Source organism: Pelophylax lessonae (assembly GCF_965119305.1).
Source record: "Pelophylax lessonae genome assembly, chromosome: 2".
Taxonomy (NCBI): Eukaryota; Metazoa; Chordata; class Amphibia; order Anura; family Ranidae; genus Pelophylax; species Pelophylax lessonae.
In genome coordinates, this window is record NC_138769.1 from 9,700,871 (window position 1) to 9,719,994 (window position 19,124).

At 45.8% G+C, this 19,124-nt stretch overlaps 1 protein-coding gene across 1 annotated transcript in view; it reads left to right on the plus strand.

Annotated features, from left to right (window-relative positions):
• The window catches only part of LOC309547909 (CD276 antigen homolog), a gene marked incomplete at its 5' end in the record, with an annotated part of 89,359 nt that extends 71,403 nt beyond the window's left edge, over positions 1-17,956 (plus strand). The window contains one exon of the mRNA XM_082247909.1: positions 17,897-17,956. Within this exon, the coding sequence (XP_082104035.1) occupies positions 17,897-17,940 (44 nt within the window). The 3' untranslated portion in view covers positions 17,941-17,956. The remainder of the gene's footprint in view (positions 1-17,896) is intronic.
• Positions 17,957-19,124: the final 1,168 nt, after the last annotated feature.

Here is a 19,124-nt window from a genome sequence, read left to right on the forward strand (position 1 = left end):
GAATAAATCCTCCTTTCCAGTGGATGCAATCTTCCTGCTCTCTCTCTATATCAACACTATTGGCCTCTTCAGGGGTATAAAATCTGTGCTGCATTTCTTAATATTTTTTCTCTCTCCTATTTGGGAAGGAATAACCATTGCATTTGGAAGTTGCAATCTGGTTGTTGTATGGCTAACATTTAGCAGCCTGTCTAAACAGTATTTTTGTGGTGCTAATCTGTTAACCTCTACTTGATTAATTTTGATTGCGCTCTCGCTCTCAGAAAAAGTGTTCCAGCTGAAGAGGATTACAAGCTGAGCATCAAATCTGTCAAATTTTCCTCAATTCAGTCTATGAAAAGGGTTTTTGCTTGCAAATGCAATCTACTTGCTCTCTCCCTTAGAAGTTGTGGCCTATTCAAAGAAATGGTTGAAAACTGTGGTGCAATTTCATCCAACATTTATATTTTCAATATTACACAAAAAGAACTTACTTTTGTGTTCGAGACGAAATATGCATGCTTAAGCCCCGTACACACGCACCGATTATTGGCCGACCGATCGGCCGTCTCTTGTCCAGTGTTGTTGTGTTGGTTGAAATGTGCTCTAGACTGCACACAAATTTTGTCGGCCAACAACAACCAACTGCAGAAGTGATGTCTTGTTCTGGTCTACTTTTCGTGTGTTTTTTCTTCACTGAGCATGCCCAGTCTTGATCATCACATTTTTGTCGGCCGAAATCTGTACTGACTGACGAACAATCGGCCGTTCTGTTGTTGGCCAACAAAAATTTTATAGCCTGCACACCAGATTTTGTTAGGCCGAAAAGTCGCAGTCGGTTGTCGGAAGCATCATACTAACAAGCCGATAATCGGCCGATCGGACGTTGGCCGAAAATTTACGGCCAACAATCGGTGCGTGTGTACGGGCCTTTAGTCAGTCAGAAATTGTGGCCTGCCCATACAGGCTTGATATCTGTGGTGCAAAGCCCTAAGGCTCCGTTCACATGTAGGCATTTTGGGGCGTTTTGGGGGCGTTTTTCTGCTCTAGGATCAGCTCTCAAAACGCCCAACAAGAAAAATCCTATTCATTTCAATGGCCCCTGTTCACATCTGAGCGTTTTGACGCCGTGAGCAAAATGCCCAACGCTCAAAAAAGTACATGAGCTTCTTTTTGGGCAGATTACAGGAGTTTTCCATTGGTCTCTATTCAATTTAAAAATGCCTGTAAAACGCCTGCAAAAACGCCCATAAAAACACCTGAAAAAACGCCCATAAAAACGCCTGTAATAGCAACGCCAAGATGTGAACGTAGCCTAAATCTTTCCCATCCTCAGTCACCAAAACAAAATTATAATCATTTTTTTACTTCCAGATGCAATGTTCTTGCTCTCTCCCTCAGAAATTATGGCCTATCTGATAAAATCTTCTAAGCTGTGGTGCAAATCGGTTCATGATTTTATTTCAAATTTTACACCAAAGGTCAATCATTTTATAATTTCCAGATGCAATATGTCCACTCAGTTACTCATGCCTCTGAAGATCCGCTAGAGCGGGAAATGCGTTTGACGGAGTTTAGAATGCTGACATCTCGCCGCCACCTGGATTCTGTGTTTGTAAGTGCTGGCGACTTTTTTTTTTTTTTTAACCTATGTTTTTTACTGTTTTAAATACATACAGTATCTCACAAAAGTAAGTACACCACTCACATTTTTGTAAATATTTTATTCTATCTTTTCATGTGACAAACGGATGTACACTCACTACTTTACATTGTAGCAAAGTGTCATTTCTTCAGTGTTGTCACATGAAAAGATAGAATAAAATATTTACAAAAATGTGAGGGGTGTACTCACTTTTGTGAGTATATCTGGCTCCATTTGGTGAGTGTTTATCCCATACAGCCACACTCTACATTCATTCGATCTGGATCTTTAAGATTTGGTGGGTGGATCCATTTAAAGGGACCGCTGTTGTCATCTGGGTGATTACACAGCTTAAAACCTTTCACAGCCACATGTTATGGTGAACAGGGCCGGACTGGGAATAAAATTCAGCCCTGGAAATCATTTCATCCCAGCCTCATAGCATTATTATACCGGCCCAACAGCATAACGCCATTATTTTCTTGTTCATAAAAGGGAAACCCATGCATTTTAAAGCACATTTGAAGAATGTATTATATATAGATAAGACAGATATGAAAGCACATAGGGTTTTATATATACAGTCAGGTCCATAAATATTGGGACATCAACACAATTCTAATGTTTTTGGCTCTATACACCACCACAATGGATTTGAAATGAAACAAACAAGATGTGCTTTAACTGCAGATTTTCAGCTTTAATTTGAGGGTATTTACATCCAAATCAGGTGAACGGTGTAGCATAATCAACAGTTTGTATATGTGCCTCACACTTTTTAAGGGACCAAAAGTAATGGGACAGATTAACAATCATAAATCAAACTTTCACTTTTTAATGCTTGGTTGCAAATCCTTTGCAGTCAATTACAGCCTGAAGTCTGGAACGCATAGACATCACCAGACGCTGGGTTTCATCCCTGGTGATGCTCTGCCAGGCCTCTACTGCAACTGTCTTCAGTTCCTGCTTGTTCTTGGGGCATTTTCCCTTCAGTTTTGTCTTCAGCAAGTGAAATGCCTGCTCAATCGTATTCAGGTCAGGTGACTGACTTGGCCATTGCATAACATTCCACTTCTTTCCCTTAAAAAACTCTTTGGTTGCTTTCGCAGTATGCTTCGGGTCATTGTCCATCTGCACTGTGAAGCGCCGTCCAATGAGTTCTAAAGCATTTGGCTGAATATGAGCAGATTTTATTGCTCGAAACACTTCAGAATTCATCCTGCTGCTTTTGTCAGCAGTCACATCATCAATAAATACAAGAGAACCAGTTCCATTGGCAGCCATACATGCCCACACCATGACACTACCACCACCATGCTTCACTGATGAGGTGGTATGCTTTGGATCATGAGCAGTTCCTTTCCTTCTCCATACTCTTCTCTTCCCATCACTCTGGTACAAGTTGATCTTGGTCTCATCTGTCCATAGGATGTTGTTCCAGAACTGTGAAGGCTTTTTTAGATGTTGTTTGGCAAACTCTAATATGGCCTTCCTGTTTTTGAGGCTCACCAATGGTTTACATCTTGTGGTGAACCCTCTGTATTCACTCTGGTGAAGTCTTCTCTTTATTGTTGACTTTGACACACATACACCTACCTCCTGGAGAGTGTTCCTGATCTGACACACATACACCTACCTCCTGGAGAGCGTTCCTGATCTGACACACATACACCTACCTCCTGGAGAGTGTTCCTGATCTGACACACATACACCTACCTCCTGGAGAGTGTTCCTGATCTGACACACATACACCTACCTCCTGGAGAGTGTTCTTGATCTGGCACACACACACACCTACCTCCTGGAGAGTGATCTTGATCTGGCCAACTGTTGTGAAGGGTGTTTTCTTCACCAGGGAAAGAATTCTTCGGTCATCCACCACAGTTGTTTTCCGTGGTCTTCCGGGTCTTTTGGTGTTGCTGAGCTCACCGATGCGTTCTTTCTTTTTAAGGATGTTCCAAACAGTTGATTTGGCCACACCTAATGTTTTTGCTATCTCTCTGATTGGTTTGTTTTGTTTTTTTCAGCCTAATGATGGCTTGCTTCACTGATAGTGACAGCTCTTTGGATCTCATATTGAGAGTTGACAGCAACAGATTCCAAATGCAAATAGCACACCTGAAATTAACTCTGGACCTTTTATCTGCTCTTTGTAAATGGGATAATGAGTGAATAACACACACCTGGCCATGGAACAGCTAAGCAGCCAATTGTCCCGTTACTTTTGGTCCCTTAAAAAGTGGGAGGCACATATACAAACTGTTGTAATTCCTACACCTTTCACCTGATTTGGATGTAAATTCCCTCAAATTAAAGCTGAAAGTCTGCAGTTAAAGCACATCTTGTTTGTTTCATTTCAAATCCATTGTGGTGGTGTATAGAGCCAAAAAGATTCGAATTGTGTTGATGTCCCAATATTTATAGACCTGACTGTATCAGAGAAAATTCCGGTTAAAAGTGGTAAAAGTGCGGGCATGGTAAAGGAGATGTCATAGGCTGTGTGGACCTAGTACAGAAGGACATATCAGAGGCTGCGGTCATGCTACAGAAGATGCAGGTGCTGCAGGCATGGTACAGGAGATGCAGAGGCTGCAGGCATGGTACAGGAGATGCAGAGGCTGCGGACATGGTACGGATGTCATAGGCTGCTGGCATGGTACAGGAGATGTCATAGGCTGCTGGCATGGTACAGGAGATGCAGTGGCTGCAGACGTGGTACAGGAGATGCAGGGGTTGCGGAGATGGTACAGGAGATGTCATAGACTGTGCGGACATGGTACAGGAGATGCAGGGGGATGTGGTAATGGCACAAGAGATGACAGCGGCTGCGGGTATGGTACAGGAGATGCAAAGACTGCGGGCATGGTACAGGAGATGCAGTAGCTGCTGACATGGTACAGGAGATGCAGGGGCTGCAAACATGGTACAGGAGATGTCATAGGCTGTGCGGACACAGTACAGAAGATGCAGAGGCTGTGGACATGGTACAGGAGATGTCAGAGGTTGTGGACATGGTACAGGAGATGTCAGAGGCTCCGGACATGGTACAGGAGATGTCTGAGGTTGTGGACATGGTACAGGAGATGTCAGAGGCTGCGGGCACAGTACAGGAGAGGCAGAGGCTTCAGGCATGGTACAGAAGATGCAGGCACAGCAAATGGGTCTTACTTAACGATCTGTGAGGCGCCTTACATTACAAAAACGTGCCGCTCTGCGCCATCACGTCATTGCACATGCGTGTATGGGCTTTCCTTAGTGGCGGCGGCGCATGCGCAGTTGACTTTTTGGGCCAGCAGCAGCCATTTTTTACGGGTGCCACTCCCCTTCAAGCAGCCCCATGGCAGGGGGACTTGCCGGCCTACTGGGCAATTTCTCGGTATCCTGGTAGGCCAGTTCAGCCCTGACGGTGAGTGTGGAGTTCTGGTGGTGGTTTTTGGCGCAGTGGATTTTCACAGTGTAATTCACAAATCACGAAAGACGTAAAGGAGGAATTTATGCACCATATGCTCTGTAATTGGTGGACTTATTACACACATTGATTAATGGACTATTACTTGGTCTCATAGTTGTTATTTTTTCACATTTATAGTTTCTCTGTATTTTTCCTGCTTGCAAAGAGGTTTTTTTTTTTTTTTTTTTTTTTTTTCCACTTATTAATGGTACATATTTTTCTAATGTTCTCATTTGTTTAGTGCTGCGCCCAAATACACTATATTGTCAAAAGTATTGGGACGCCTGCCTTTACACGCACATGACCTTTAATGGCATCCCCGTCTTAGTCCGTAGGGTTCAATACTGAGTTGGCCCACCCTTTGCAGCTATAACAGCTTCAACTCTTCTGGGAAGGCTGTCCACAAGGTTTAGGAGTGTGTCTATGGGAATGTTTCACCATTCTTCCAGAAGAACATTTGTGAGGTCAGGTACTGATGTTGGACAAGAAGGCCTCGCTCGCAGTCTCCGCTCTAATTCATCCCGAAGGTGTTCTGTCGGGTTGAGGTGCAGGCCAGTCAAGTTCCTCCACCCCAAACTCTCACATCCATGTCTTTTCTTTATGGACCTTGCTTTGTGCGCTGGTCCAAATCATTTGGTGGAGGGGGGATCATGGGCTGGGGGTTGTTTTTCAGGGGTTGGACTTGGCCCCTTAGTTCCAGTGAAGGGAACTCCTAAGGCGTCAGCATACCAAGACATTTTGGACAATTTCATGCTCCCAACTTTGTGGCGGCGCTTTAACCACTTGCCGACCGGTCACATTGACCGTACTGCGGCAAAGTGGCTCGATATCGTCCAGCGACGTAGACCTACGTCACTGGACTCCTCCACTTGTGGGCGGCGTGCGCGCACCGCTGGAGGCTCGCTCCCGCTGTTTTCAGTCACAGCGGGAGTCGGGCCAGGGGAGGAGCGGCGGTGATCACCGCTGCTCTTCCCCGATCGTCAGGGATCGAGTGTGGAAATCCGCCCGCTTGTGTAAACAAAGCGGGCGGATCTCCTAAGTGACATTCAGGGACAGATTGCAGGATTCAGCATAGCTGAACCTGCGATCTGTGTCTGTGTCACATAGTCCCCTCCCCCCACACACGTTAGTAAGCACCAGGCATACATTAACCCCTCCCTCTCCAATAAAATTAACCCCTTCCCTGCCAGTGTCATTTTTACAGTAACAGTGCATATGTATAGCACTGATTACTCTAGTAATGTCACTGGTACCCCCAAAAGTGTCAAAAATGTCAGTAAAGGGTCCGATCTGTCCACCGCAATGTCGCAGTCCCACAAAAAAAAATCGCAGATCGCCGCCATTACTAGCTAAAAAAAACAATAAAAATGACATAAATTTCCCGTAGTTGATAGCAGCGATAACTTTTGCGCAAACCAATCAAAATACGCTTATTGCGATTTTTTTTACCAAAAATATGTAGCAGAAGACAAATTGGCCTAAAATGTTAAAAAATTTTGATTTTTACATTTTGTTTTGGGGAATTTCAAAAAATGTGAAAAATATTGTTATTTTTTCAAAATTGTCGCTCTTTTTTTGTTTATAGCGCAAAAAGTAAAAATCGCACAGGTGATCAAATACCACCAAAAGAAAGCTCTGTTTGTGGGGAAAAAAAAACATCAATTTTTTTGGGTACATCGTCGCACGACCGCGCAATTGTCTGTTAAATTAACGCAGTGCCGAATCGCAAAATATGGCCTGGTCAGGAATGGGGTCAAATCTTCCGGTCTTAAAGCGCTCATTGAGAATTTTTTTGTCAAAGACATGTAGCTAAATACATTTTGGCCTAAATATATGACAAAAATTGAATATATTGGATATTTTTTAACTGTCAAAGTAGAAAAATATTGTTATTTTTTCAAAATTTTTGCATTTTTTTATTAATATTGCAAAAATAAAAATCGCACAGGTGATCAAATACCACCAAAAGAAAGCTCTGTTTGTGGGAAAAAAAGGACGTAAATTTCGTTTGGGTACTGCGTTGCACGACCGCGCAATTGTCAGTTAAATTCGCACAGCGCCGAATCGCAAAAAGTGGCCTGGACGTAAGACAGCAAAATCCTCCGGTGGTAAAGTGGTTAATTCATCCCAAAGGTGTTCTATCAGGATCAGGTCAGGACTCTGTGCAGGTCAGTCAAGTTCCTCCACCCCAAACTTGATCATCCTTGCTCATACAGCAGAAGCTTATCAGCCGGTGAATGGATGACTGCCCATCGACGGGAAAACACGAGGAATGGGATAAACAAGGTAGAGCTTCGTTGTGACATTGTGACGTTGTGACGTGGGAAGGAATGTATTTTCTCTCCCTGCCAAGCACGTCCCTTAGTAAAAACAGCACACAGTACACACATAAACACTGGCTAGGCACACATTTAACCCTTTGATCACCCTAGACCAGGGATCCTCAAACTACGGCCCTCCAGCTGTTGCGGAACTACACATCCCATGAGGCATTGTAAAACGCTGACATTTACAGACATGACTAGGCATGATGGGAATTGTAGTTCCTAAACAACTGGAGGGCCAAAGTTTGAAGACCCCTGCCCTAGATGTTTAACTCCTTCCCAGCCAGTGTCATTAGTACAGTGACAGTGCATATTTTCAGCACTGATCACTGTATTCATGTCACTGGTTCCCACAATGTGTCAGTTAGTGTCAGATTCGTCCATCACAATATCGTAGTCCCGGTATAAGTCACTGATTGCTGCCATTGCTAGTATAAAAGAAAAAAACAATTGCAGTATATATCCCCTAGTTTGTGGACGCTATAAAGTTTCCGCCAACCAATCAATATACGCTTATTGGGATGTAGCAGAATACAAATTGGCCTAAATTTATGGAGAAATTTGTTTTTTACATTTTTTTTATTGGATATGTTTTATCACAGAAATTTCCAAATTTTTATTTTTTTTCGAAATTGTCGGTTTTTTATGTATAGCGCAAAAAATAAAAACCTCAGAGGTGATAAAATACCAACAAAAAGGTTATATTTGTAGGAAAAAAGAACATTCATTTTATTTGGGTACAGTGTAGCATGACCACTCAACCTGTCTTGTTCATTCGACCAGAAAGTTGAACGAAAAAAAATGTGCCAAATTCTTTCATCCATACATTCAGTGCGGATGGGGAAATCCTTCCCACTGAGCCAGGGGCATAGCTACAGGGGTCGCAGGGGTCGCAATTGCGACCGGGCACCATGTTCCAGGCTCTGTGTGGCCCTCCCGTACACCTGGATAGGAAGGGGCAGTGGAAAATAGAAGAACTGATCTCCACCATTTTTCTCCTACAGAATGCCTGCTTCTCCTCCTCTGCCTCCCGCAGGCATTCAGCAGCTGTAGGAGGAAGATGGAAGGGATTGGTTCCTCTGTATTCCACTGCCCCTTCCTATCCAGCTTCCTTCTGCTGCCCCCGGGCCCCTGTGCTCTCTCCTGGCCCCCCTTTTCCCCTGCAGCTTTGTGGGGTTCCCCCTCTCTCCTGCCAGCTGCTGTGGTTGACGCTGTCAGGATGGAGAACAGGGAAGGGGCCGCTAAATGTGTCATTTACTGGACCCTTCCTTGTCTGAGTGAATAGAGTCAGTGATCCGTACCAATCACTTACTCTGTCCTTTCATAACTAAAGCATAGTACACTGTGTTTCCTATGCTTCAGTTTGTGAATAAATGGGAAGCCTCTGTACAGAGCTATTCCTGTACATTCATTGTGTGCAGCTGAGGGTGCAGAGATGGAGGCAGAGGGTTGTGTCCTCAATCTTCTTTGTCTGTCTCCATGGTGAGACATCAAAGGTCTGTTTAGACTAGGGATCGACCTATTATCGGCAAAGCCGATCTGCACTTTCCCCAATATATCGGAATCGGCCCCGGAGGTTACCGATATTGCCGATCTTTCGGGAAAGTGCTGTAACAGAGTGATCCCTGCAGCTAGAGGTATCACCCCGGTACCGGCGTCCATAGCCCCCCTCCCACCGCCTTCTGTGGCTCCCCCAGGTCTCCCGTCCAGCCGGGAGACCGGGGCATCCTACCTCCACCACCGCTGAAGAGAAGACCCGATCAAAGTCGCATTCGGCTCTGATCGGGTCTCCATGCAAAAACCCGGAAGTGATGTCATGACATCACTTCCAGGTACTCGGCGCCAGATTCAAAAAATAACAGCATTCAAAACACCCAAACTTGGCGTTTTGAATGCTTTTAAGTGCAGAGGAGGGATTTGAGGTCTTTTAGACCCCCAGATCTCTCCACAAGAGTACCGGTCAAAGAAAAAAAAAATAATAATAATCATTTTTTAAATGTACGAAAATATCAGCAGATACCGATATGCATTGACCAAAATATCGGTATCGGCAATGAAAAACCTGATGATGGGGCACTGATTGGCAGTTATAGGTGGCAGTGGTGGGCATTGATAGATGGCACGCATGGGCACTAATAGGTGGGACTGATGGATGACACTGATGGGCAATGATAGGCACTGGTAGGGGACACTAATAGGAAGCATTGATGATGGCACACGGATTGGCATTGATAGGTGGTACTGATGGCCACTGATAGGTGGCATTGATGGGCGGCACTGAAGGGCACTGGTAGGTGGCACTGAAAGGCACTAATAGATGGCAATGATAGGTTAGACTGATGGGCAATGATAGGCACTGGTAGGTGACACTGATAGGAAGCAACGATGATGGGGCACTGATTGGCATTCATAGATGGCACTGGTGGGCATTGATAGGTGGCATTCATGGGCACTGATGGGCACTAATAGGTGGGACTGATGGATGACACTGATGGGCAATGATAGGCACTAGTAGGTGACACTGATAGGAAGCATTGATGATGGGGCACTGATTGGCATTGATAGGTAGCACTGGTGGGCATTGATAGGTGGCACTGATGGGCAGCACTAAAGGGCACTAGTAGGTGGCACTGATGGGCACTAATAGTTGGCAATGATAGGGGAGACTGATGGGCAATGATAGGAACTGATAGGGGACACTGATAGGCAGCACTGATGATGGGGCACTGATTGGCATTGATAGGTGGCACTGGTGGACATTGATAGCTGGCACTCATGGGCACTGATGGGCACTAATAGGTGAGACTGATGGGTGACACTAATGGGCAATGATAGGCACTGGTAGTTGACACTGATAGGAAGCACTGATGATGGGGCACTGATTGGCATTGATAGGTAGCACTGGTGGGCATTGATATGTGGCACTGGTGGGCACAGATGCTCCTCTCCTCTTCGGGACCGATGTCCCACTGACAGTGTGAGGAGAAAAAAAACAGCTGATCGTCGGTTGCTGTTTATATCACATGATTAGCGGTCATTGGCTGACAGCTGATCACATGGTAAGGGGTTGGGATCGCCCCCTTACTCCGATCTGTGATCAGCCGTGTCTCATGGACTCACTGATCACAGAGCGAGCTGCACGCACTCCGCAGGGTGCGCACAGGCAGCTCGTGCTTGGGAGGATGAACATGGACACCCTCCCGGCAATTAAGGTCCGCGCTGTAGCTGTCTTTCGGCTATAGTGCGGATGGGAAGAGGTTAAATGCTGTGCATCTGTTTCAGGAACTCTATGGTTCTTCTTCTTGCAACGCCTTTGTGTACATCGATTGTGAAAATTTACTTCCACCTCCTCTTTATATAGAAAATGAGAAATAGCTGAAAATAAAACAGGATCTGAAAACTCAACGCAAGGTGGAAACTAAAATCACTTTCTCTTCAACAAGCAGCACGGGTAAAGTGTATTTACACTGAATTGTCAAAAGTATTGGGACACCTGCCTTTACACGCACATGAACTTTAATAGGGATGATCGAACTGCTAGAACACCCGAACTTCCCGAAAGTTTGGGTCTGGATTCCAGAACCCCATTGAAATCAATGGGACCTGAACTTCGGTAATCAAAAAACACAATTTTGAAGCCCTAAAACCCAATAAATGCCTCTAAAAAGTGCCCAGGGTTCTGGGTCATGCCCCAGGGACTATTAATCACACAAAAAAAAGTTCTTAAAAATTGTCATTTTTGATAGAGAGCCAATTAATGAAAAAATTATTGAAAAAAGAAAAATGAGATTTCTTTGGATTTAGTGTCTGGGGAGGTCTAAAAAGTGTACCTGTGAAGTGTCAGCTCTGTAGCATGTCCAGAACCAGAAAAAAAAGATCATTTTTCTTAGAATTTTTAGTAGAGCAGGGATGGGGCTCCGCTCCTTTCACACCTGGGCGTTTTTGTTGCAGTCGTTTTATTGGGCATTTTTTGGGCATCTTTGGAGGCAGGCATGACATCTGAACTTCTGTATAGGGGTATATATACACACACACATATATGTATATATACACATACACACATATGGGTGTGAAAGGAGCGGAACCCCATCCATGCGCTAATGAAATTATTTGCAGCGATGGGGTTCCGCTCCTTTCACCCTATATAAGGTTACCTAATGCTCAGGGTGAAGATGCCAAACTACACTCCCCTCCCCCCCCACCAAGCATTATGTGTTAGCAAAAATCTCCTCCCTCCCCTCCAAAAACAATGTAAAAATGTAAATCTTACCCTCTAACCATAAATCCCCCTAGCAAGCCAAAATTCTTCCCAAACAAAAATCCGCCCTCTTCCAGTACAAATTCCCCCTTTCAGCTCAAATACTCTCCTTTCCTAAATTCACCCCCCCCCCAGCACAATTCCTCAACCCTATATATTTCCCTGCGAATCCCCCCCCTGCACAATTCCCCCCAAATCACCTCTCCTAACACTAACCCCCCCCCCCCCAAGGTCATCTAGTGCCCAGGGTGAAGATGCCAAACAGCACCCCCCCCCCCCCCCACACCAAGCATTATGTGTCAGCAAAAATCTCCTCCCTCCCCTCCAAAAATAAATGAAAGCACTAATCTAAGCACTTACCCTCTAACCATAAATCCCCCTAGCAAGCCAAAATTCTCCCCAAACAAAAATCCGCCCTCTTCCAGTACAAATTCCCCCATTCAGCTCAAATACTCTTGCTTCCTAAATTCACCCCCCCCCCAGCACAATTCCTCAACCCTATATATTTCCCTGCGAATCCCCCCCCTGCACAATTCCCCCCAAATCACCTCTCCTAACACTAACCCCCCCCCCCCCCCCCAAGGTCATCTAGTGCCCAGGGTGAAGATGCCAAACAGCACCCCCCCCCCCCCACACCAAGCATTATGTGTCAGCAAAAATCTCCTCCCTCCCCTCCAAAAATAAATGAAAGCACTAATCTAAGCACTTACCCTCTAACCATAAATCCCCCTAGCAAGCCAAAATTCTCCCCAAACAAAAATCCGCCCTCGTCTAGTACAAATTCCCCCTTTCAACTCAAATCCTCTCCCTTCCTAAATCCCCCCTAGCACAAATCCTTAACCATTCATATTTTCCACTGAGCATAAATCCTCCACCCCTTCACAAATCCCCCCAAGTCACCTCTTCTACCACTAATCCCCCCTCAAGTTTCCCCTTCTAGCACAGATCCCCAAATCATCCCTACTGCAATCAGTGCCAGGACAAGGTCATCCAGTGCCCAAATCACCACTCCTAGCACAAATCCCCTCAAATCACCACTCCTAGCACAAATTCCCCCCAAATCACCACTCCTAGCACAAATCCCCTCAAATCACCACTCCTAGCACAAATCCCCCCCAAATCACCACTCCTAGCACAAATCCCCCCCAAATCACCACTCCTAGCACAAATCCCCCCAAATCACCACTCCTAGCACAAATCCCCCCAAATCACCACTCCTAGCACAAATCCCCCCCAAATCACCACTCCTAGCACAAATCCCCCCCAAATCACCACTCCTAGCACAAATCACCACTCCTAGCACAAATCACCACTCCTAGCACAAATCCCCCCCAAATCACCATTCCTAGCACAAATCCCCCCAAATCACCACTCCTAGCACAAATCCCCCCTAATCACCACTCCTAGCACAAACCCCCCCCCCCCCCCGAAATTTCCCCTACTGGCGCAAAGCAACCAATCATCCCTACTAGCACAAATCCAGCCCCCCTCCCCCTCCAAATGCCCCTTTCCTAACACAACCCCCCCTCCAAATTACCCCTTCTAGCAAAATACCCCAAATCTCCACTGTGCCCAGGGCAGCTGCCCCCTCCTGCCCACCCCTTATCACAGCCCTGTCTGCATTTGTAAATTTCAAAAGCTGGTATAAAGGAATAGTAGTGGTAAAAAAAAAAAAAGCGCTTATGGGTTTAATGGATCATTTTTTTAAAAATAATTTTCCTTTAGGGGGGCGTGGTGGGGGATGTGTCCTATGCCTACATACCTTTGCTAGGTGTCCCTCGTTCCCATCTCAGAAAGTTGGGAGGTGTGTCCCATCCTAAAGGGTAACATGCTGGTCCTCCATAGATACAGGACAGTAGGTGAGTGTTGTCATTGGCAGGATTGCTAGGTGAAAAAATATAAAAGAAAAAAAGGGAAGGGGGTAAGAGAGTAACTCCACTACTGTTAAGACACCTCCCCCCCCCCCCCCACTGGGTGATCTAAAAACATTGCAGGGACTGTAACAAACTTTTATGGCAGATTCTTACCTTTTTGTTATCCTGTAGAAATAGCTGTTTGTTTCTCTGTGTCCATGTGAATGTAAATAGGAGCGACTTTATAATTATCAATCAGCTGCTGCACTTGCAGGGTTCTAATGAGGAAAGTGGGATGGGTCTGCAGCCCCTATTTGGATGTGATTTCCCTTCGGGAGTATCTCACCAAAAATTCCCATTGCAGGGGATGCTTAAAATCTTACTGCAGACTTCTGGGAAAATCAGTGAACCAATCACACAAGCAGGAAATGACATTTATGGGAGTGTTCTGTGTCTACAGAGCGCCTCCAGGTGGCCATATTGCATATTACAGAAAATAACAGCGACTGCAGATTGAAAAGAAAAAGTCATTTATAATAACATTTAATTACAATAAAACTTTTGTAGCATTTGTATATATTATATCATTTTCTTTTTTTGCTATTTTATATGTTTTTTAATGTGATATTAACCACTTGCCGACCGCCGCACGACTATTTACTGCGGCAGTCTGGCTCTCCTGGGCAAACCGACGTAGGGCTACGTCGCTCGCCCAGGAGCCTCTAGGGGGCAAGCGCGCGCCGCCGGAGGTGCGCTCCCGCCCCCGCTCGTTCCCTGCCTTCCCCGCGCGAGTGAACGGCGGCTCCGATGTCCGCCGGTCACCCACGATCTCCCGCTGGAGAGGGAGAAAGGCAGGCGGCTGATGTAAAGAAAGCCATCTGTCATTCTCCCTGGTGTAACTGCAGAGATCATACGATCCTGCTATGTAGGATCGTATGTCTCTGTGATTACATCACAAGCCACGCCCCTTTAAAGTTAGAATCACGCCCCTAGGGACACACTTAACCTCTTGATCACTAATAAAGTTAACCCCTTCCCTGCCAGTGTCATTTTTACAGTAACAGTGCATATGTATAGCACTGATTACTGTAGTAATGTCACTGGTAACCCCAAAAGTGTCAAAAATGTCAGTCAGGGGTCCGATCTGTCCGCCGCAATGTCGCAGTCCCGCAAAAAAAAAAAATCGCAGATCGCCGCCATTACTAGTTAAAAAAAAAAACAATAAAAATGACAGAAATCTTTCCCGTAGTTAGTAAACACAATAACTTTTGCGCAAACCAATCAAAATACGCTTAATGCGATTTTTTTTTTATACCAAAAATATGTAGCAGAAAACAAATTGCCCTAAAATGTTAAAAAATTTAGATTTTTACATTTTTTGGGGGGAATTTCATATAAAAATATGTGAAAAATATTGTTATTTTTACAAAATTTACGCTCTTTTTTGGTTTATAGCGCAAAAAATAAAAATCGCAAAGGTGATCAAATACCACCAAAAGAAAGCTATGTTTGTGGGAAAAAAAAGGACGTCAATTTAATTTGCTTACAGCATCGCACGACCGCGCAATTGTCTGTTAAAGTCACGCAGTGCCGAATCGCAAAAATAGGCCCTGGTCTTTGAGCAGGAAAATCCTCCGGGGCTGAAGTGGTTAAAACGTAGAATGCATTAAGGTTAAAAATAAAAAAAGCTCTCTGGCTTTGGAAGCACTTTAAGTTGTCCTCGGAGGTAGTATCAGGGCTGGGAAAAGGGGTGGATGGAAGGGGCGGCTGCCCTGGGCACTGTGGTATCGGGTGAGGTTGGGGGGCACCACAAAGATTGGGGCAGAGGGGATTTGTATTGGAAGGGGGAATATCAGGGGCCACAGGGGGTAAGTATTGTTCTAGGAGGGAAAATTCGGGAGAGGGGGTGCTAAGAGTGGTGATTTAGGGGGATTTGTGGTGGGAGGGGGATGGGGGAAGAAGATTTGTGCTAGGTGGGGGTATTTGGGGGTAAAATACTAACAACATCTTACAAAGCCATCCACAATTTAGCCCCCAGCTACATCACTAGCCTAGTCTCAAAATACCAACCTAATGGCTCTCTTCGTTCCTCCCAGGACCTCCTGCTCTCTAGCTCCCTCGTCACCTCCTCTCATACTCACCTCCAGGACTTTTCCAGAGCCTCTCCAATCCTATGGAACTCCTTACCCTTATCTGTCCAATTATCTCCTACTCTATTAGCTTTTAGACGATCTCTGAAAACCCTCCTTTTCAGAGAAGCCTATCCTACCAACCCCTAACAAATGTACCTCCTTTTTTCCATCAGCTCACCCCCCACAGTTACTGCCTTCTGTTTCACTTGACCCTCCCATCTAGATTGTAAGCTCTAAGGATCAGGGCCCTCTAATTCCTCCTGTATTGAATTGTATTGTAACTGTATTGTCTTCCTGCATATTGTAAAGTGCTGCTCAAACTGTTGGCGCTATATAAATCCTGTATAATAATAATAACAGTTTGTGCTAGGGGGGGGGGGTTGAAGTATGGGGATGATGTATATTAATAGGGGAAATTTTAGGGGTAGAGGATTTGTGCTAGGAGGGGTGAATTTTAATGGGGGGGGGGGGTCATTTGTGCTGGGGGGATTTTTTGGCATGGGGGGGGGCCAAGATTTGAGCTGAAATTGGTAAATTTGGCAGGGGGGTGGATTTTTAATGGGAGGAGGGGGAATTTATGCTTAGGGGGTAAGCATGCAGATTAGTGCTCAATTTTTGTGGGGAGATTTTTGCTGATACGATGCTCATACATCTTGAAGGGGAGGGGGGAAGGGGGCACAGGTTGGCATATTCGTCCTGGGCTCTAGATCAGTGGTTCTCAACCTAGGGTTCCTCCAAAGGTTGCTAGGGGTTCCTCCAAAGGTTGCTAGGGGAATTTTTGCTGACACAACGCTCATACATCTTGAAGGGGAGGGGGGGGAAGGGGGCACAGGTTGGCATATTCCTCCTGGGCTCTAGACCAGCGGTTCTCAACCTAGGGTTCCTCCAAAGGTTGCTAGGGGTTCCTCCAAAGGTTGCTAGGGGTTCATCCAAAGGTTGCTAGGGGTTCCTCCAAAGGTTGCTAGGGGAATTTTTGCTGACACAACGCTCATACATCTTGAAGGGGAGGGGGGAAGGGGGCACAGGCTGGCATATTCGTCCTGGGCTCTAGATCAGTGGTTCTCAACCTAGGGTTCCTCCAAAGGTTGCCAGGGGTTCCTCCAAAGGTTGCTAGGGGAATTTTTGCTGACACAACGCTCATACATCTGGAAGGGGAGGGGGGAAGGGGGCACAGGTTGGCATATTCGTCCTGGGCTCTAGATCAGTGGTTCTCAACCTAGGGTTCCTCCAAAGGTTGCCAGGGGTTCCTCCAAAGGTTGCTAGGGGAATTTTTGCTGACACAACGCTCATACATCTGGAAGGGGAGGGGGGAAGGGGGCACAGGTTGGCATATTCATCCTGGGCTGTAGATCAGTGGTTCTCAACCTAGGGTTCCTCCAAAGGTTGCCAGGGGTTCCTCCAAAGGTTGCTAGAGGAATTTTTGCTGACACAACGCTCATACATCTGGAAGGGGAGGGGGGAAGGGGGCACAGGTTGGCATATTCATCCTGGGCTGTAGATCAGTGGTTCTCAACCTAGGGTTTCTCCAAAGGTTGCTAGGGGTTCCTCCAAAGGTTTCTAGGGGTTCCTTCAAAGGTTGCTAGGGGTTCCTCTAAAGGTTGCTAGGGGTTCCTCCAAAGGTTGCTGGGGGTTCCTCCAAAGGTTTCTAGGGGTTCCTTCAAAGGTTGCTAGGGGTTCCTCTAAAGGTTGCTAGGGGTTCCTCCAAAGGTTGCTAGGGGTTCCTCCAAAGGTTGCTGGGGGTTCCTCCAAAGGATGCTAGGGGTTCCTTGAGCAATGGGCAGTTTCTGCCTCTCAGATAAGTTCCTCTGACACCATTGATCTTTTTAGCTATCTGTAAGGGGGTAATTCTTCCCAGTATCCACAAGTGTAAGGAGCATTCTCCCCACCGACCATCTCACTAATGTATCATGAGTTGTAAATATGGTAATTTTAGAAGTTCCCTGAGACCCTGAAAATTATTTCAAGGGTTCCTCCACATTGAAAAGGTTGAGAACGGCTGCTCTGGATGATCTTGTAGGTAGATGGCAAAGTGGCTGTCAGCCATTTCCATTGGTTCCTCCACAGTCTGCCTTGAGGTCAGAGAGTGAAGTCACCACCAGGGGCTCTAGGAAGGAGCAACCGCTAAACATCATCAGGTCCTACAGAAGGGATTGGAGGGTTGGACTGGGTGTTTTTTTCAAAATGAATTTCTATTGTATTACTGCTCAGTTTTGGAGAATATTTGGATGAAGGTGACACATTTACTATCTTACAGATGGGAAACCGGTGACCGTTACCGAAATGAAACTTCCAGAGTGAGCAATGAAGGGGGCCATCTGCATGAAAAGAAAAAAAGATCTTCTTCCATCGTTCTGCTTGACATCTCCTCCTCACGTGAGCTTCATTCTCTGATATTCTCTGTGTGGATATCCTCTACTGGAAGCTTAACCTCCTGAATCCAAGGTGTCCTTTAAAGCCTTGTACACACGCAACGAATTTCCGCCGACCGGTCGTCCGTCTTTTGTCCAGAGTGGTGTCTGTTGGTTGGAATGTGCCTAGACTGCACACGAATTTTCCCGTACGACAGAATTCTACTTCAGAAGTGATGCCATGTGTTGGTTTGCTTTCTTTGTGTTCTTTCTCCTCTGAGCATGCCCAGTCTTGTTCATAAGATTTTTCCCCATCCAAATCTGTACTAATGAGACGAAAACCAGACGTGTTTTGACGGTCAACAAAAATTATATAGCCTGCACACCAGGATTTTTTCGGCCGAAAAGTCGGAGTCGGTTGTCGGAAGCATCATACTAACAAGCCGAAAATCGGCAGATTGGACGTCGGACGAAATTTCCCGGCCGAATTGCTACTCGAGTGTATGGGGCTTAAGAACTGCATCCAGACCAGATCTCCTGAGAGTCCCCCACCAGCACCAGCACTGGAACCTCTGGTTGTCATTGACAGCTGGGACCCGGAGCTTTGCCCAGCTTCAGCTCCAAGGCTTATGATCCTTCTACAAATCCTTAGGGGCGTGCTGCATAAAAGAATTGCTTCTGCATAGTGTGGTGACTTCTCCTGGTGGTAGCAAATCACATAAACGCAGCGTTGGAAAAAAAATTACATGAAGAGGTTTTATTCCTATTTTTTTTTAACCACTTGTTGCTAATAGAAATCAGGAAAACACAAAATGTATGTGTCCAAATCTGCTAGCAAATTAAAGTTGTATCTAATCTGAGTTAAACAAAAATGTCCGAATACAGGTGTAGTGGGCGGCACAGTGGTGTAGTGGTTGGGCGGCACAGTGGTGTAGTGGTTGGGCGGCACAGTGGTGTAGTGGTTGGGCGGCACAGTGGTGTAGTGGTTGGGCGGCACAGTGGTGTAGTGGTTGGGCGGCACAGTGGTGTAGTGGTTGGGCGGCACAGTGGTGTAGTGGTTGGGCGGCACAGTGGTGTAGTGGTTGGGCGGTACAGTGGTGTAGTGGTTGGGCGGCACAGTGGTGTAGTGGTTGG